The sequence below is a fragment of the Balaenoptera acutorostrata genome, chromosome 15 (genome assembly GCF_949987535.1).
Source record: "Balaenoptera acutorostrata chromosome 15, mBalAcu1.1, whole genome shotgun sequence".
Classification (NCBI taxonomy): domain Eukaryota; kingdom Metazoa; phylum Chordata; class Mammalia; order Artiodactyla; family Balaenopteridae; genus Balaenoptera; species Balaenoptera acutorostrata.
In genome coordinates, this window is record NC_080078.1 from 42,824,506 (window position 1) to 42,844,850 (window position 20,345).

At 43.4% G+C, this 20,345-nt stretch overlaps 1 protein-coding gene across 2 annotated transcripts in view; it reads right to left on the reverse strand.

Moving 5' to 3' along the window:
• RALGAPA2 (Ral GTPase activating protein catalytic subunit alpha 2) overlaps positions 1-20,345 on the reverse strand; it is a 289,245-nt gene that overhangs the window by 85,987 nt on the left and 182,913 nt on the right. For both annotated transcript variants that reach the window (XM_057528489.1, XM_057528490.1), the window contains exon 36: positions 18,270-18,428. In XM_057528489.1, coding sequence (XP_057384472.1) covers positions 18,270-18,428 — 159 coding nt within the window. The remainder of the gene's footprint in view (positions 1-18,269; positions 18,429-20,345) is intronic.

A 20,345-nucleotide genomic window follows, 5' to 3' on the forward strand; every position in this document is an offset into this window, starting at 1 on the left:
GCTGGAGCAAGGACAAGGGAGAATCCTTGGGACACACAAAGTGATCGGAAATCTCCATTTGATTTGTGGGAATTAATCTTTCAAGGACTCAGTCGAGACATTTTGGATAATCAACAACTGAGGTCTGTTCCAGTTCCTCATGGATGAACTCTAGCTTCCAGAACTGGAACACTGCCACGAGATCCAGGCCTGCTGAGCCCCAGGCTGTGCTGGAAGCTGTAAATGCAGAGTCTGGGTGGTGTGACTTACCCAGTTTGGTCAGTTATGCCTCCCTTTTTAAAAACTAAAGACATCTGTTCATAACAAAGATATGGCCACGATTTTTGTGCCCAGCTCTTCGACACTGCTTTTCTCATGTAAGAGGTGGGTGACTTAATCAAAGGTCTAGGATTCCGCACATATGCCTGTAAAGTGTACACAGTCCTTCATTAATAAGCCTCTGCACACAGGTGTGACAACTAACACTCTTCTACTCAGAAAGAGATCGACGCTACTGGGATTCAAATTCTGGACTTGGTTTGGCTACCCGAAAACCAAGTTTGCTACACCTGCACCAACTGTGGACGTATTTGGAGCCCAGAAGCAGTGTGGTCTGCCCTACTGCCCTCACAGACTGGCTGAAAGGTTCAAATGCTATATTAATAAGTGTGGTGCAAACAGTACTGTCCTAATGAGAGGGAATGTAGAAGAATCATATACTTTTGAGATAAGGGTGAAAACTTTAAGAGAAATATAAGGTATGTTTCTGAGAAGGAGAATGTTTATTTCCAAATATTTTAATCTCTTTATATGTATAAATATGTTCTCTAAATATCAGAAGATAATTTTTGGAAAAAATGGATAATCAGAGGACTCTCAAATTTTGCCTGAAACTTCTGAAGAGTACACAGAATCTTTCTAGGCTGAAAGGGGCAGGGAGATCAGATTTCATCTGTTTCATAGTCACGTATTTGCCTGCTTTGAGGGCTATAGAGGAATACAGAGAAATAAGTCACGGCTCTTACCCACAGGCAGTTTGCACGCAAGATAAAAATATGTATTCAAGAAGGCAAAAAAATGAAGAGAAAAGAAGAGCTTTAGGGTGAGTACATACATAACGTTCTGTAGCCAGAGAGAGTCCTCTTCTAGCTGAGAGAAGCCTCGGAAGCCTTCATGTAGGAGGCGGTCATGACCGTGGGCGTCAGCAGAGACTGGTGATGGGAGGGGAGGTACACCCCAGGCAAATAGCGTAAGACGGGAAGGAAAGGGTGAGGGGGCACTGGCTCTCTTTGCTAAGGCAGCTTCCCCACCACGTATGTCAGGAGGTGTTAATCCAGCTGAGCATTAGTTGGTGTTGTGTGAAAAGACGTGCCTAAAAGGTTACAGATAAATAAAGAGCAAGGGTGTCGACAGAACCGGGCAATGGCCTGCACGCTGCTGCCGAGGGGCTTCCTGGGTAAGTCAGAGGCTGGGCACTAAAGGAGGTAAGGCAGGAGGGAAGCCTAGACTGTGGACTTGAGAAGATTGTAAAGCTCTGGAATCGGTACCTTGGGAAATGCATGGAGCATTAGAATCACTGAGAGACACAGGAAAATACTGAAGAACAGCTGGGGGACCCAGCTGACAGCGGACTCCGTGAACGCCCAGCAGAAATAACCAGCTCGTTTTCACAACTCGTCGCTGCTGTATTTGCCCACCTGCAGCCTCTCCACCCTCTCCACCTAATGTCCTGGGAATCCAAATGCAGGCAACACAGAGCACCAGGTAAATTTTCTACGCTTATTCATGAGATGAAAAGGCCACGATGAAAGCATGCTCTTCAAGTCTGTGCGTGTCGCTAGGAGATACAACCTGGTAGAGGCCACAGAGCTAACCTGGAGATGGTCTTTGCAAACTAAGTGGTCAGGAACCAAACGCAGAAGTCAGGTAGGGAAGAATGCATGTCTTTATACTCGGAGGGAAAAGCCACCTTACAAAAAGATGGGAGTAAAGCAAGGGCCTGTGAAGTGAAGAGTAATGGCAATAATGACCACAATCTCTATGAACAGAACTTTGTGAGCTGGAAAATAATGTTAGAATAAGAGGTCAGGAAGGAAAGACACGGAAGAAAAGAGCTTCTACACACGGGCGACTAGGCGTGCGGGGAGACACCCATTCCCCCAGAGAAGCGTCTGGTTACCTACCCCGAAGCCAGAACCGCTTCATCACCGACGGGGACGGGGACCATCCCTGGAGATGTGGTCCTACAAGGCTCACATTGAGGGGCAGGCCTTCACGTCCATGAACCGAGGCACCAGGGCGGAGCAGCCCCACCACCGGGGACACCACGTGCCTTGCCCTGAATCCTGCCTACGAACCGAGGAGAACAGAACCTATTTGGGGGCGTTTCATGAAAATTGCAAACAGCACAGTTTCTCACGTTTCTGACCAGATCCCCAAAGTCAACCTAAAACAACCAAAAAGTTACAATGAACAATGAGAGAATCAAGTGCCAGACTGGAAATAACGAAGGGCCAAAATGAGAGGCCAAAGGGAAAGGAGTGATTTCTGGGCGTGGTTATTCACAGGGCTGTAGGCACCAGGGATGCTGGCTGCACAGACAGACTGACCCTCACAGGGTCATCTGTGCGTGAGTGAGGTCAGAACCGGTGGTTTCTCAGGGCGCTTCTACCCCCGGTGTCTAGGATTCCAGGACCTGCCAGCTTCCCCCTCTGGGAAGCTCATGATCCCACGATATGAACTTCGGAACTGAGAGGGTGTGTTCTGGCCCTGCATTTGTGCCTGAGATGCCAAAGTGGGTGACAGATACATCGGTTAAAAAATTGCATTAAAGTATAACAACTTTTCCGTTGGAAAAAAAAAATTAGTTATGTTATTTGTCAGAAAGACTGAGAAGTCCACGGACTGAAAGTTTTATAAAAAGTAAAATGTGTTAAATTCCAAGCACTTCTCATGTGCTCCATGGTCCAGGGTGGGATGTGGAGGGGGAGGCATGGCCCTGACCTCCAGACATGCACGTACGTGTGTGTGTGTGTGTGTATTTTATATACATTTTACTTCTTTTAGTGTTTGCCCTTGAGTTTGACATATACATTTATAACTAATCCAAGTCCTCTTTCAAATAACACTTACTGCTTCACAGGTAGTGCAAGTACCATATCACAGAATATTTCTAATTCTTCCCTCCCATCCTTATAACACTGCTGTCATTCATTACTTATCCATAAGTTATAATCACTGAATGCACTGTTGCTATTATTGTTTGGAAAAAACTGTTATTTGTTAGATCAATTAAGAATAAGAAAATAAAAGATTTCAGTTTACCTTCATTTATTCCTTCTCTAAAGCTCTTCCTTTTTAAAGTAGATCTGTGTTTCTGATCTGTGACATTTTCTCTCTTTTTGATGAATTTATTGTAATATTTCTTGCAAGGCAGGTCTACTGGCTACAAATTTCCTAATTTTTGTTTGAGAAAGTCTTCATTTCTTCTTTCACTTTTGAAGAATACAGAATTCCATGCTGGTGGTTTTTTTCTTTCAACACTTGAAATATTTTACTTCACTTGCTTCTAACTTAAATGATTTCTGGCTAGAAGTCCAATGTAATACCTATCCTTGAACCTCTATAGTTGTTATTTTTTTTCCTCTGGCTTCTTTTAAGATTTTCCCATTGTTTTTGATTTTTGGTAGTGTCTGTTTGGGCTGCTTTAACAGAGTACTATAGACTGGCTGGCTTATAAACAACAGAAATTTATTTCTCACAGTTCTGGAGGCTGGAAAGTCCTAGAACAAGACGTCGGAAGATGGCTGGTTCATGGACGGCTGTCTTCTCTCTGTGTTCTCACAAGCAGTAAGGGGTAAGGGAGCTCTCTGGGGCCTCTTTTATAAGGTCACCAATCCCACTCCTGAGGGCCCCACCCTTATGACCTAATCACCTCTCTACCCCTACCCCTAAATACCATCACACTGACGGTTAGATTTCAAAATATGAATTCTGGGGGGTGGGGGGGGCACAAACATTCAGTCTGCAATGTGCAGTTTGAATGTGATATGTCTAGGTGTAGATACTTTGGTATTATCCTCCTGGGTGTTGTCTACGCTTCCTGGATCTGTGGTTTGGTATCTGTCATCAACTTGGAAATTTTTCACATATTATAATTATATATTAAAATATATGTTATATAAAAATATCTTTAAGTTATAATTTCAAATATTTCTTCTGTTCCTTTCTTTTTCTTTTCCTTCTAGTATTCCCATTAGGGGTATATAACACTTTATAATTATCCCACAGGTCTTGAATGCTCTGTTCAGTTTTATCATTTTTTCCCTTTGCATTTCAGTTTTGATATTTCTATTGACATGTCTTCAAACTCACAGTTCCTTTCCTCACCTGTCCAGTTTATTTGTGAACCCATCAAAGGCATTCTTCTTTTCTGCTACAGTGTTTTTGATTTCTAGGATTTCCTTTTTTTTTTTTTTCCTTTTTTTTTTTTTTCTCAAACATCTTTATTGAAGTATAATTGCCTTACAATAGTGTGTTAGCATCTGCTTTATAACAAAGTGAATCAGTTATACATATACAATATGTTCCCATTTCTCTTCCCTCTTGCATCTCCCTCCCTCCCACCCTCCCCATCCCACCCCTCTAGGTGGTCACAAAGCACCGAGCTGATCTCCCTGTGCTATGCGGCTGCTTCCCACTAGCTATCTATTTTACATTTGGTAGTGTATATATGTCCATGACACTCTCTTACCCTGTCACATCTCACCCCACCCTCTCCCCATATCCTCAAGTCCATTCTCTAGTAGGTCTGTGTCTTTATTCCTGTCTTGCCACTAGGTTCTTCATGGCCTTTTTTTTTTTTTTTCCCTTAGATTCCATATATATGTGTTAGCATACTGTATTTGTTTTTCTCTTTCTGACTTACTTCACTCTGTATGACAGACTCTAACTCCATCCACCTCATTACAAATACCTCCATTTCATTTCTTTTTATGGCTGAGTAATATTCCATTGTATATATGTGCCACATCTTCTTTATCCATTCATCTGTCGATGGACACTTAGGTTGCTTCCATGTCCTGGCTATTGTAAATAGAGCTGCAATGAACATTTTGGTACATGACTCTTTTTGACCTATGGTTTTCTCAGGGTATATGCCCAGTAGTGGGATTGCTGGGTCGTATGGTAGTTCTATTTGTAGTTTTTTAAGGAACCTCCATACTGTTCTCCATAGTGGCTGTATCAATTTACATTCCCACCAACAGTGCAAGAGTGTTCCCTTTCCTCCACACCCTCTCCAGCATTTACTGTTTCTAGATTTTTTGATGATGGCCATTCTGACCGGTGTGAGATGATATCTCATTGTAGTTTTGATTTGCATTTCTCTAATGATTAATGATGTTGAGCATTCTTTCATGTGTCTGTAGGCCATCTGTATATCTTCTTTGGAGAAATGTCTATTTAGATCTTCTGCCCATTTTTGGATTGGGTTGTTCGTTTTTTTGTTATTGAGCTGCATGAGCTGCTTGTAAATCTTGGAGATTAATCCTTTGTCAGTTGCTTCATTTGCAAATATTTTCTCCCATTCTGAGGGTTGTCTTTTGGTCTTGTTTATGGTTTCCTTTGCTGTGCAAAAGCTTTTCAGTTTCATTAGGTCCCATTTGTTTATTTGTGTTCTTATTTCCATTTCTCTGGGAGCTGGGTCAAAAAGAATCTTGCTGTGATGTATGTCATAGAGTGTTCTGCCTATGTTTTCCTCTAAGAGTTTGATAGTGTCTGCCCTTACACTTAGGTTTTTAATCCATTTTGAGTTTATTTTTGTGCATGGTGTCAGGGAGTGTTCTAATTTCATACTTTTACATGTTCCTGTCCAATTTTCCCAGCACCACTTATTGAAGAGGCTGTCTTTTCTCCACTGTATATGCTTGCCTCCTTTATCAAAGATAAGTTGACCATATGTGTGTGGGTTTATCTCTGGGCTTTCTATCCTGTTCCATTGATCTATATTTCTGTTTTTGTGCCAATACCAAACTGTCTTGATTACTGAAGCTTTGTAATATAGTCTGAAGTCAGGGAGCCTGATTCCCCCAGCTCCATTTTTCGTTCTCAAGATTGCTTTGGCTATTCGGGGTCTTTTGTGTTTCCATACAAATTGTGAAATTTTTTGTTCTAGTTCTGTGAAAAATGCCAGTGGTAGTTTGATAGGGATTGCATTGAATCTGTAGATTGCTTTGGGTAGTAGAGACATTTTCACAATGTTGATTCTTCCAATCCAGGAACATGGTATATCTCTCCATCTATTTGTATCATCTTTAATTTCTTTCATCAGTGTCTTATAATTTTCTGCATACAGGTCTTTTGTCTCCTTAGGTAGGTTTATTCCTAGATATTTTATTCTTTTTGTTGCAATGGTAAATGGGAGTGTTTTCTTAATTTCACTTTCAGATTTTTCGTCATTAGTGTATAGAAATGCAAGAGATTTCTGTGCATTAATTTTGTATCCTGCTACTTTACCAAATTCATTGATTAGCTCTAGGAGTTTTCTGGTAGCCTCTTTAGGATTCTCTATGTATAGTATCATGTCGTCTGCAAATAGTGACAGCTTTACTTCTTCTTTTCCGATTTGGATTCCTTTTATTTCTTTGTCTTCTCTGATTGCTGTGGCTAACACTTCCAAAACTATGTTGAATAATAGTGGTGAGAGTGGGCAACCTTGTCTTGTTCCTGATCTTAGTGGAAATGGTTTCAGTTTTTCACCATTGAGGACAATGTTGGCTGTGGGTTTGTCATATATGGCCTTTATTATGTTGAGGAAAGTTCCCTCTATGCCTACTTTCTGCAGGGCTTTTATCATAAATGGGTGTTGAATTTTGTCAAAAGCTTTCTCTGCATCTATTGAGATGATCATATGGTTTTTCTCCTTCAATTTGTTAATATGGTGTATCACATTGATTGATTTGCGTATATTGAAGAATCCTTGCATTCCTGGGATAAACCCCATTTGATCATGGTGTATGATCCTTTTAATGTGCTGTTGGATTCTGTTTGCTAGTATTTTGTTGAGGATTTTTGCATCTATGTTCATCAGTGATATTGGCCTGTAGTTTTCTTTCTTTGTGACATCTTTGTCTGGTTTTGGTATCAGGGTGATGGTGGCCTCGTAGAATGAGTTTGGGAGTGTTCCTCCCTCTGCAATATTTTGGAAGAGTTTGAGAAGGATAGGTGTTAGCTCTTCTCTAAATGTTTGATAGAATTCGCCTGTGAAGCCATCTGGTCCTGGGCTTTTGTTTGTTGGAAGGTTTTTAATCACAGTTTCAATTTCAGTGCTTGTGATTGGTCTGTTCATATTTTCTATTTCTTCCTGGTTCAGTCTCAGCAGTTTGTGCATTTCTAAGAATCTGTCCATTTCTTCCAGGTTGTCCATTTTATTGGCATAGAGTTGCTTGTAGTAATCTCTCATGATCTTTTGTATTTCTGCAGTGTCAGTGGTTACTTCTCCTTTTTCATTTCTAATTCTATTGATCTGAGTCTTCTCCCTTTTTCTCTTGATGAGTCTGGCTAATGGTTTATCAATTTTGTTTATCTTCTCAAAGAACCAGCTTTTAGTTTTATTGCTCTTTGCTATCGTTTCCTTCATTTCTTTTTCATTAATTTCTGATCTAATCTTTATGATTTCTGTCCTCTGCTAACTTTGGGAGTTTTTTTGTTCTTCTTTCTCTAATTGCTTTAGGTGTAAGGTTAGGTTGTTTATTTGAAATGTTTCTTTTTTCTTAAGGTAGAATTGTATTGCTATAAACTTCCCTCTTAGAACTGCTTTTGCTGCATCCCATAGGTTTTGGGTCATGATGTTTTCATTGTCATTTGTTTCTAGGTATTTTTTAATTTCCTCTTTGATTTCTTCAGTGATCTCTTGGTTATTAAGTAATGTATTGTTTAGCCTCCATGTATTTGTATTTGTTACAGATATTTTCCTGTAATTGATATCTAGTCTCATAGCATTGTGGTTGGAAAAGATACTTGATATGATTTCAATTTTCTTAAAATTACCAAGGCTTGATTTGTGACCCAAGATATGATCTATCCTGGAGAATGTTCCATGAGCACTTGAGAAGAATGTGTATTCTGTTGTTTTTGGATGGAATGTCCTATAAATATCAATTAAGTCCATCTTGTTTAATGCATCATTTAAAGCTTGTGTTTCCTTATTTATTTTCATTTTGGATGATCTGTCCATTGGTGAAAGTGGGGTGTTAAAGTCCCCTACTATGATTGTGTTACTGTCGATTTCCCCTTTTACGGCTGTTAGTATTTGCCTTATGTATTGAGGTGCTCCTATGTTGGGTGCATGAATATTTACAATTGTTATACCTTCGTCTTGGATTGATCCCTTGATCATTATGTAGTGTCCTTCTTTGTCTCTTGTAATAGTCTTTATTTTAAAGTCTATTTTGTCTGATATGAGAATTGCTACTCCAGCTTTCTTTTGATTTCCATTTGCATGGAATATCTTTTTCCATCCCCTCACTTTCAGTCTGTATGTGTCCCTAGGTCTGAAGTGGGTCTCTTGTAGACAGCATATGTATGGGTCTTGTTTTTGTATCCATTCAGCCAGCCTGTGTCTTTTGGTGGGAGCATTTAATCCATTTACATTCAAGGTAATTATCGATATGTATGTTCCTATTCCCATTTTCTTAAATGTATTGGGTTTGTTATTGTAGGTGTTTTCCTTCTCTTGTGTTTCTTGCCTAGAGAATTTCCTTTAGCATTTGTTGTAAAGCTGGTTTGGTGGTGCTGAACTCTCTCAGCTTTTGCTTGTCTGTAAAGGTTTTAATTTCTCCATCGAATCTGAATGAGATCCTTGCTGGGTAGAGTAATCTTGGTTGTAGGTTTTTCTCCTTCATGACTTTAAGTATATCCTGCCACTCCCTTCTGGCTTGCAGAGTTTCTGCTGAGAGATCAGATGTTAACCTTATGGGGATTCCCTTGTGTGTTATTTGTTTTTTTTCCCTTGCTGCCTTTAATATGTTTTCCTTATATTTAATTTTTGACAGTTTGATTAATATGTGTCTTGGCGTGTTCCTCCTTGGGTTTATCCTGTATGGGACTCTCTGTGCTTCCAGGACTTGATTAACTATTTCCTTTCCCATATTAGGGAAGTTTTCAACTATAATCTCTTCAAAAATTTTCTCAGTCCCTTTCTTTTTCTCTTCTTCTTCTGGTACCCCTATAATTCGAATGTTGGCACGTTTAATGTTGTCCCAGAGGTCCCTGAGACTGTCCTCAGTTCTTTTCATTCTTTTTTCTTTATCCTGCTCTGTAGTAGTTATTTCCACCATTTTATCTTCCAGGTCACTTATCCTTTCTTCTGCCTCAGTTATTCTACTATTGATCCCATCTAGAGTATTTTTAATTTCATTTATTGTGTTTTTCATCATTGCTTGGTTCCTCTTTAGTTCTTCTACATCCTTGTTAAATGTTTCTTGCATTTTGTCTATTCTATTCCCAAGATTTTGGATCATCCTTACTATCATTATTCTGAATTCTTTTTCAGGTAGACTACCTATTTCCTCTTCATTTGTTAAGCCCAGTGTGTTTTGAGCCTGCTCCTTCATCTGCTGTGTGTTTTTCTGTCGTCTCATTTTGCCTATCTTACTGTGTTTGGGGTCTCCTTTTCACAGGCTGCAGGTTCGTAGTTCCCGTTGTTTTTGGTATCTGTCCCCAGTGGCTAAGGTTGGTTCAGTGGGTTGTGTAGGCTTCCTGGTGGAGGGAACTAGTGCCTGAGTTCTGGTGGATGAGGCTAGATCTTGTCTTTCTGGTGGGCACGTCCACGTCTGGTGGTGTATTTTGGGGTGTCTGTGGCCTTATTTTGATTTTAGGCAGCCTCTCTGCTAATGGATGGGGTTGTGTTCCTGTCTAGCTAGTTGTTTGGCATAGGGTGTCCAGCACTGTAGCTTGCTGGTCGTTGAGTGAAGCTGGGTCTTGATGTTGAGATGGAGATCTCTGGGAGATTTTTGCCGTTTGGTATTACGTGGAGCTGGGAGCTCTCTTGTGGACCAGTGTTCTGAAGTTGGCTCTCCCACCTCAGAGGCACGGCCCTGATGCCTGGCTGGAGCACCAAGAGCCTTTCGTCCACACGGCTCAGAGTAAAAGGGAGAAAAAATAGAAAGAAAGAAAGAAAGAGGCTATAATATAGTGAAGTAAAATAAAGCTATTGTAAAGCAAAGCTATACAGACAAAATCTCACCCAGAAGCATATACATATACACTCACAAAAAAAAGGAAAAGGGGAAAAATTAATATCTCCTGCTCCCGAAGTCCCCCTCCTGAATTTGGGATGATTCGTTGTCTATTCAGGTATTCAGCAGATGCAGGCACATCAAGTTGTTTGTGGAGTTTTAATCCGCTGCTTCTGAGGCTGCTGGGAGAGATTTCCCCTTCTCTTCCCTGTTCGCACAGCTCCTGGGGTTCAGCTTTGGATTTGGACCCGCCTCTGCGTGTAGGTCGCCTGAGGGCGTCTGTTCCCCGCCCAGACAGGACGGGGTTAAAGGAGCAGCTGCTTCGGGGGCTCTGGCTCACCCAGGCCGCGGGGAGGGAGCGGTACGGAGGAGGCGGGGCGAGCCTGCGGCGGCCGAGGCCGGCGTGACGTTGCACCAGCTCGAGGCGCGCAGTGCGTTCTCCCGGGGATGTTGTCCCCGGATCCCGGGACCCCGGCAGTGGCGGGCTGCACAGGCTCCCGGGAGGGGAGGTGTGGAGAGTGACCTATGCTCACACACAGGCTTTTTGGAGGCGGCAGCAGCAGCCCCAGCGTCTCACGCCCGTCTCTGGGGTCCGCGCTGATCGCCGTGGCTCGCGCCCTTCTCTGGAGCTCGTTTAGGCGGCGCTCTGAATCCCGTCTCCTTGCGCGCAGCGAAACAAAGAGGCAAGAAAAAGTCTCTTGCCTCTTCGGCAGCTGCAGACCTTTTCCCGGTCTCCCTCCCGGCTAGCTGTGGTGCGCCAACCCCTTCAGGCTGTGTTCACACCGCCAGCCCCAGTCCTCTCCCTGCGATCCGACCGCAGCCCGAGCCTCAGCTCCCAGCCCCGCCCGCCCCGGCGGCTAAGCAGACAAGCCTCTCGGGCTGGTGAGCGCCGCTCGGCGCCGAGCCTCTGTGCGGGAGTCTCTCCGATTTTCCCTCTGCGCCCCTGTTGCTGTGGGATCCGCGCTGATAGCCGCGGCTCGCGCCCTTTTCTGGAGTTCGTTTAGGCGGCGCTCTGAATCCCCTCTCCTTGCCCGCCGCGAAACAAAGAGGCAAGAAAAAGTCTCTTGCCTCTTCGGCAGCTGCAGACCTTTTCCCGGTCTCCCTCCCGGCTAGCTGTGGTGCGCCAACCCCTTCAGGCTGTGTTCACACCGCCAGCCCCAGTCCTCTCCCTGCGATCCGACCGCAGCCCGAGCCTCAGCTCCCAGCCCCGCCCGCCCCGGCGGGGGAGCAGACAAGCCTCTCGGGCTGGTGAGCGCCGCTCGGCGCCGAGCCTCTGTGCGGGAGTCTCTCCGATTTTCCCTCTGCGCCCCTGTTGCTGTGGGATCCGCGCTGATAGCCGCGGCTCGCGCCCTTTTCTGGAGTTCGTTTAGGCGGCGCTCTGAATCCCCTCTCCTTGCCCGCCGCGAAACAAAGAGGCAAGAAAAAGTCTCTTGCCTCTTCGGCAGCTGCAGACTTTTTCCCGGACTCCCTCCGGGCTAGCTGTGGTGCGCTAACCCCTTCAGGCTGTGTTCACGCCGCCAGCCCCAGTCCTCTCCCTGCGATCCGACCGCAGCCCGAGCCTCAGCTCCCAGCCCCGCCCGCCCCGGCGGCTAAGCAGACAAGCCTCTCGGGCTGGTGAGTGCTGCTCGGCGCCGAGCCTCTGTGCGGGAACCTCTCCGCTTTGCCCTCCGCACCTCTGTGGCTACGCTCTCCTCCGTGGCTCTGAAGCTTCCCCCCTCTGCCCCCCGCAGTCTCCGCCCGCGAAGGGGCTCCTAGTGCGTGGAAACCTTTCCTCCTTCACGGCTCCCTCCCACTGGTGCAGGTGCCGTCCCTATTCTTTTGTCTCTGTTATTTCTTTTTTCTTTTGCCCTACCCAAGTACGGGGGGAGTTTCTTGCCTTTTTGGAGGTCGGACGTTTTCTGCCAGCGTTCAGTGGGTGTTCTGTAGGAGCAGTTCCACGTGTAGATGTATTTCTACTGTATCTGTGGGAAGGAATGTGATCTCCGCGTCTTACTCTTCCGCCATCTTCTCCAATCCCCTCCAATTTTCCTCTAGGATTTCCTTTTAATTCTTTCTTGGAGTTTGCATCTCTCTGCTTCCATTACTCATCTCTTCTTGCATGTTGTCCATTTTTTCTATTAGAGCCTTTAGCATATTAATCACAGTTCTTTTAAATTCCTGATTTGATCATTTCAAAATGTTTGCCATATCTGAGTCTGATTTTGATGCTTGCTCTGTCTCTTCAAACTGTGGGGTTTTTTTTTGCCTTTTAGTATGCCTTGCAATTTTTTTTGTTGAAAGCTGGACATGATATACCAGGTAAAAGGAACTGAAGTAAATAGGCCTTTAGTGTAAGGCTTTATGTTTGTCTGGCTGGGAGTTAGGCTGTGTTTATGGTTTGCTGAAATTGTAGATGAAGGTGTCAGAGGCTAAAGCTTCCTTGGATGCCTCTGTTTTTGACTCCCCTGTTGTGTCTGGGTTTCTCTAGAGACTTCATGGATAAGGTCTCAGATGTGCAGCTCTTTTGGTTGTTTCCTGTTACTATACAAAAGTCTGGCTGATGCCATGGTGAGGTGTGGGGGAGAAGTGCTCCACGGACCTGTCATGAGGTCCCCAACCCTAACCCTAAAAAGCAGTCCCGTAATCAGTGAGATGGAGCTGCGATTAAAGAATTCATGAAGAAAACTAGACAACAAAAAACCCAACTACAATAAACAACAAACCAATGAACTTCAAGTACAGCACAGAAAGTACGCCTCTTGTTCTGGGGCGGTGGGCCTGTGTCCTGCTTATGGAGGAGTTCTCTACACTCCTGACACCCCAGCCTGCCTTGCCCAGCTTTGGCCGAGGGTGCGTGCAGCCGCGTGCAGGAGATTTGAAAGGCACATGCGTGTCTGCCGAGGGGTCAGAGAGCGGGCATCGTGGGCCCGAAGGCCCTTCCTGCTGAGGTCACTTGGGGCAGAGGATGAGAACTGTCCTACTTTCTGACACAAAGCGGGCTCTTCCACTGGCCACTCAGGACACATTTACGCAGGCTGGCTCTGGCCAAAGGACGAGGATAAGGCAAAAGCAGGAAGATGTATTATCAAAGACCAACTGAATAAAAGGGAAAACAATGGCAACTTTTGAAGAAAATCAATTGAGAAGGAATTCTTAATAGCCAAATTGTTGTGAAAGATAAAACAGGAGCTATGAGTTAATAATAGGCTATAGATTTTTTTCCATCTGTACTGAGGCTTATCTTATAAATAAATGTTCCTTATTATTCTTTGGCAACTGTTTGTGGGTGACTCAGATAGTCTTTCAAAACTGGACAAAAGGAATAATATAGATCTCTTGTATCCAGGGAATTCCTCAAATTAGGAGTGGCCATGAATTAGAGAAGAAATTTGATTTTGATACAACATCTGCAAATGACAGCTGCCTTTTCACAAAGTTCCCAGTGTCATTCCTCTACTTTAAAAACTCCCAATAACGATAATAATAAATTACCAAAACAGAACATATTGCAGTAATCCACTTAAAAACATATTTAGTGAATTCTGGTTATTCAGTATTCTCAGTTATCTTTTCAAAATAAATGATCCTTTACATATTCAAAAACTAACAACTTACTTTCCCTGAGAATGTCCCAAAGTATTTTAAAATATATGACTTAATCTCAAAAAGGTTATTTGGTTGGGGTTGAGATAAATAAGAAAATTGCACATTTGAAATAAGAGGAAATTTACATAACCATGTTGCAGTCAAACACATTCCCTTTATAATAAAGCCACGCTAGGAAAAGATTTCCTTCCAAACACAGGTGCCAACACTGGCTCCTCTTGGCCTCACATGTGCAGATGCTCTTGTGGCTTTTGGTGCATCAGCCCTAACTAGCATTTTGAGCACTTACTCCAGGGGAAGGTCCTGGGCTAGGTGTCATTCTGGAGAGACACACACACACACGCACACACACACACACAACAGCTGCTGAGCCTGCAAGGGAGTCAGAAACTACCTCAACGGCAGCTTCAGGGCAACTTAGGGAAAGGATGGGCATCTAGGAACACGAGGACCCAAGGAGGGCCCATCCTCTTTAAGGGGTGCTTAGAATCCCCGGAAGGACTGTAGACACCCTGGTCCCCAACCTGAACGTTACACCTGAGGAAGTTAAGGTCCAAAGACATTAAGAGACTTGCCCAAGACACCCCCCACTGTGGCAGCACAGGAACTGGAACTTTGGGGTCCCCAGCTCCTATCCTATTACTCTCTCCTACCTGTGCTTCTTAGAAAGGACTGAATCATCACCTGTTTTCCTCCCCGGCTCATAACTACCATGGCCAAGTAAGGAGAGTCTAGAAGATGTTAACATGTTTTTCATTTACAAAATGGACACTGGTTGGGGTGACAAAGAGGACCCTTTCCCACAGCTTCCTCTTGTCTTAACTGCTCCTGGTCAAGGCTGCTTCGGCTCATCTACCCTTTGGTCAGATAGTCACCAGCCAGTCACTCATGTGCCTGGAGAGAAACATGACAAAAATGCTAAAACGTACCTTCACAAATTCATACAAGCCAATGTGCTGAGTACCCATACTGTTTCCAATTACTGGAAGAAGGAAAGTAACACGGGTACCTCCTACAGTTTGGAGGCTTTACGAATCATTTTTCTGCAGGACAAACTGGGCGTTTTAACAAACCCTGTAAATCACTCACATTCTGCCCCATGTGTACGTCTTCTCTGACTGCTGACTTAGTAATACAAGTAGGAAAAACCACAAGTCTGACAACAGCACGTTTCTTTTCCGTGACCAAAGGCTACGGTGTCCACATTTATGGAGACAGACTTATCTTGAAAGTAACCTAACAATGATATTACGTTGCTCAGCACACTGATTTTTTTTAAATGTATCTTTTAAAAAGTTCAATGAAAAGCTCAAGAAGGGAGCAGACCCTCTCAGATGCCCGCCTGACACGGGCACAGCCGTGGTCCTTCGACATACCGTTTTGCAAAGGCTGTATTATGAAGAGGAGGCGGATTCTGCCAGGCACATAATTTGTATATTTAAGGGAGGTGTATGGATGAAAAAGCGAAATATGTTAAATTTCAAAGGCCTTGGAAGCAGTGCTGTGTGTGAGCTTGTATTACAAACAGCCTCACATTATTACACAGGCTATTAATGAGGCCCAGTGAATGAAAGTACAATTTGAATATGCATGACTCTATCCAGTGAGCAGGACTTTTGTGTACTGATGAGGTTTGTTTTTTTTTTTCCCCCTCCTAAAGAAGGATTAAAATTATTCTTAGAGAAGTATGGCTACCCAGAGGCTGGTAAAGTGTACTCAGACCACAAAGTCACACCACGTTCAGATAAAAGATACAGGTCCTCCACGGACAGCTCTGATGCTACCTATCATTTTGGAAACTCGTGCACAGCCTGCCTTCCCGAGAAGGAGCTTCCTCAACTTCAAGCGGCTGCGTCATGACAATTTCTAAGCAAAAATACTGATTTTGGTAGCGATCCCTAAAAGTAGGCAAGGTTAAATAAACCTTTCAAGTACAAAGCCTTCCCTTCCGTGGTAAGGCGCTCTGGTTAAAATACTGGGGAATGGGTAAATTATTGCACCAAATGGCTGAGAATTAATCTCTGCTGACTAGCTGTAATCTAACGAGGCGTCTGTGTCCCCGGGAGCCCGCAGCGCGTCCCTGGCGGTATGTGCAGTGTGTCGAGTCTGCGTGGCACCCTTTGTCCCCGCTCCCAGGCGGCCTTTCCCCTCATTGTCCATAATATCCTCATGCATCTGGGACGCGTGGAATGCATTCATACTAACAGACTTACCATTGTTTTCTCTCCGAAGCTTTGTTGAGCAAAGGCTGCATCGTGGTTACTGATAATTATATTGCTTAATTAATCAAGACAAAAAAAATTTGCAAATCATTGCCTGGTTGCCAAGCAGGGAGATAAAAAATGACAACAATACAAGCTGAAGCAATATAACAAAAGTAACAGCTATCTGATCAGAAATTCTTATATAATGAAGCTATTAATGCTAAATCGGTTAATGTTAACATTGCTCCAGGTGTCTCTACTTAGATGCGAACAAAAAGGCTAACATTATGGATATAAAAGGCCAAATGTTGCCATGGATTCTGTAACCTGATAGAGAGGACAGCCTTTTCATTTGATTAGGGAATGCAATTTAAATACCAGGGACCGAAGCCAAACAAACAGACTTTCCCTCCACAAGCCTCTCGCATTCACCCTGGGGTCAGTGGTTGGTGAGCAAAAGGTCAGCCACACTTGCCCTGGAAATGTCTGGATTAATTTTATTACATTGTAATGGTTTGTCCTTTAAACGTGGGGATAACACTAAATTTCCAGTTGGCCATTATTCTCTTCTTCCCTTTAGGCTTTTTGAATTGAAGTATTAAGAAAACGATTTGCTCGATTCATCTTGTCAGAATTTATGGCCAAATTTATAAAACTTACACATTTTTTTAAAGAAACTTGTTTTCATGCATTGTAATACCTTTTCAAAAATCACTTCGACACTATGAAGTGAACTCAAATACCTTTTATGTTCTTAATTTACTATAAAAATAAAAGTGACATTTTTAGGACATTAAATGACATTTTAGAGGGCCGTGTTGAAAATGAACTAATAAAGCCAGTTAATCCATACTAAATATTAAAGAAACACATTCTCCAGTTTTGAAAGCTACAGGATACTAAATTTATTGGTTGTCTAATATTAAAATTTTCAGTTTAATTTTTTAAATTAATGTCCTTCATGGACACATGCAAATGTTATTAGCACTAAGAGCCATTTTCTTATACAAACGTGAACACTTCGCATGCACAGAGACTATAACCAAAGATAGCACAAATATTTAACATGAAGAACTTCGGCATCTTTGCTCCCTGAGTAGAAAAGAGGGTTCCCCTTATGTCAGGCTTCTCACCAGCCAGAGTAGGGGCTTTTCTGAGTTCAGGAGTTGACTCGCATTGTCATTATTTATTCTATTTTCATGGTAGTAACAATAACAAAAAATAATAATAGCAATAATAATAATAATAATTGTTATTATTATTATTAACACTTAAGTAGCTTTTCCTCTGGACCAGGCACTGTTTGAAGCACCTTCCATTTCTTAGCTCGTTTAACCCTCACAACTTGAACACTTTAGATTAGGTTATAAATCCCAGGAAACCTTTACCTACTATTTTTAAAGCTTAAAAATAGAGAGTATTTAGAACAGTAACTTATAGCTCCTGCAGGAGGACAATTTGGAATGGAAATGAAGGTTGTATTTAATATCAAGCTGAAATACACAAAGTCATTTTCTTGAGAAGGAGAGACTTAATACACTAAATGTCTAATTGAAAAACTAAAAAAAAAAACCCAAAAAACTCGCCTTGTATTAATAGTTGCAAATAAAATCAAGTCATTGTATGAAGCACTGTTAAACCACCACTAAAGGCAGGGCAAAGACAGAAACGGAAGCCAATCCAGGTTCCGGCACTCAGGCCCTGGATGGTTCTGGCTGTTCCCGTGATCGATGCCAATGGACCCGGCTGAACTGATGGGTGGCAAGGCACGTCCATCGTTAGAAGCCCCGACATGGGCCAAGCCACGGAGGCCCAGCTCTTCAGGACTTTTCCGCGATCCTTCAGGACTGACCCCCGTTAGCAGCAGCAGAGGCAAGGCTGGATCCCGTACCCACAGCTACCCACAAAATGCTAGATGTGACAAGGGGCTCATTCAACTCTTACTGTTATTAATCAACATGCCCCAAGTTCTAAATGTCAATTTCTTTAAATTATAAAATCTTAAAAATTAAAAACATTTAAAAAACCATACGTGTCTTTGCATTATAATTTTCAGAGTCTCAGTAATAAAATACAGAATTCTGTGCTCCTGATGAAAGATTCTTTGAAAATCCCAATTCATATGTAATTCCTATTTAGCATGTGTAATTCACATACGTGTAAAGTGACCCCTTTAGCATACTGGTATCACTGTTTTTCAGTAACAGTGAATCATATGGCAAACGCTTGTACGAGCCAGAAGAATAACGTGGTGAAAACATACCTCGGGTTTCTTCGTTATCGCGATAAAGAACATGTGATTCTTCATGGGGTAGATGATGATTGAAACGTCTCCGAAGGCGGTGGGGATGATCCCCCTGCGGTAGTCCCGGGAGTGTTCAGACCAGATGATGTGGACCTCGTCATTCCCCAAGTGACGGAGCTGCAACGGCAAATTGGCTCCTTATTAATCAGAGCGATAACAGCACTTTAGGAGGGGTCGTGGCTTACAAATTGAATTATTATACTCAGAGGCAAAAATAATTCACCACCAAAAAAGGCTACAACACCGATGCCTTCTGTGGGGATTTTAAAAAAGCACAAGTACACGAAAAAAACACAGCTCGCCCTTCTATGAAACACATTGGAAACAAGAGAGAGAGGCACGTAAGCATCGCAGGTACAAGGCCTTTTCCAGGATTTGTTAAAAATTTAATTTTACTCCTGCAGCAAAGCCTTATGCAGTATGTGGCTGGGCAGTTTCTACACAGTGGACGGTGTGAGACTTTTATTCCATATTACAGTAGAGCTTCATTAGGCTCTGAATTCAATGGTTATTAAGAAAAACAGAAGATGAGTGTAAGAGAACAGAAGCCATTATAACACAATCCTTACCAAATGCATAAAAACTAGATTTATGACAAACCTTTAAGTATGTATAACACTACCTTTGTCTAAGAAACTAATGTGTTACTTAAATTTCTTAAGAGACTAATACCAAGCACTAGTACGTAGCATTTGAAGAGTGCCTGACTGTAGAGAAAGTCTGTTCACACATACATCTTGTTCAGTCTTTCCACTAACTCTCTGAGGTAGGCCACGTTATCTTTATGTTGTCTGACGAGGAGGGGAGGGGGCTCGGGAAGGCGGGGCACGCCCCTGCCACGGTGTAGGAGCAGCGTGGGGCAGGGCGGCCTGGGAGCTGGCTGGGGCTTCTGAGCCACCTGGCCTCCACGGCCCATGGCCATCGAAGCTGCAGCCAGGACAACTGCCCTGTCACAGCTCAACTCCCCCAGCCTTCTCGTGTATCACTTTATACACAAGAGGCCACGTGGTCCAAAAACAAGTCTGAGACTCCTGGCCTCTCTGAGGAGGGCTTCCCATGCCTCCAAGGAAGGGAACCTGTTTGTATCCCTCAGGACCCAGCTCGGTCCGATGTAAGAACACTCTCGACAAAGCTCCTGCACAGTGACTGCGCATCCCGGGCTGGAGAAAGTGCAGGTGAGGCGCGTCCCGGGCTGGACAAAGTGCAGGTGCGGTCATCTGGGCAGGCCTGGCGGTGTGACTCAAGCAAACTCGATTATAAAGGTTAAAATGCTGGCTGAAATTGAAGTCCTAAACCCACAAAGGCTGACTGGTGAAGGCCCTTGGATGCCTCCTAAGGATGTGAGGTCCCGGCCCTGCACACGCTGCAGAAGGAGGCCATCTACCACCATGACAAAGTGTGTCTTGCTTCCTAGCTTATTTAACAGGTGAACCCTAAAAGTGACTGAATTCGGAGGCACTTCAGTAAAGCAGAGATGTTATGTCAAAGCTAATGCTTTGGTTTTGTCTTAAAGTATAAAAAAGAATGCTCTGAAGTACTGTGTATTTAAAACACTTTAATATAAATACAATTTCTTTATAGACTCTCTGACCACAAAGGGAAAACCTGAGATCACCCCAAAAGGTCTCCTTTCTGTTCACAAGGTCACAAAGGAGGCTGGTTTGCTGCAATGCCTGCTTCTCCCTCCATCACACCTCTGGGGACCACTGTACCTCTGCACCTACGGTGAGGCGCGAGCTCAGGTGGCTCCTAGGTGAGGTGCTCTATTCAGCTGAGTCTGAACCTGGGCTCTGGGACACATGCCACTGCTGGCGTTGAGCACGAGGCACGACAGTGCAGAAAAATTCAACGGCGTCTACAACTTTCTAAATGCAAAATCACCCAGTACGTGTCTTTTTCCTTCTCCTCCTCTCTTACATATAAAGACTAAAAGGGTAGCAGGCAAAAGGTGTACCAACCCGTTACATAAATAGTTAAAAAAGAAGACCCCGGATTTTCACAGTAACACTAGGCATCTGTCTCTCTCTTTCTCTA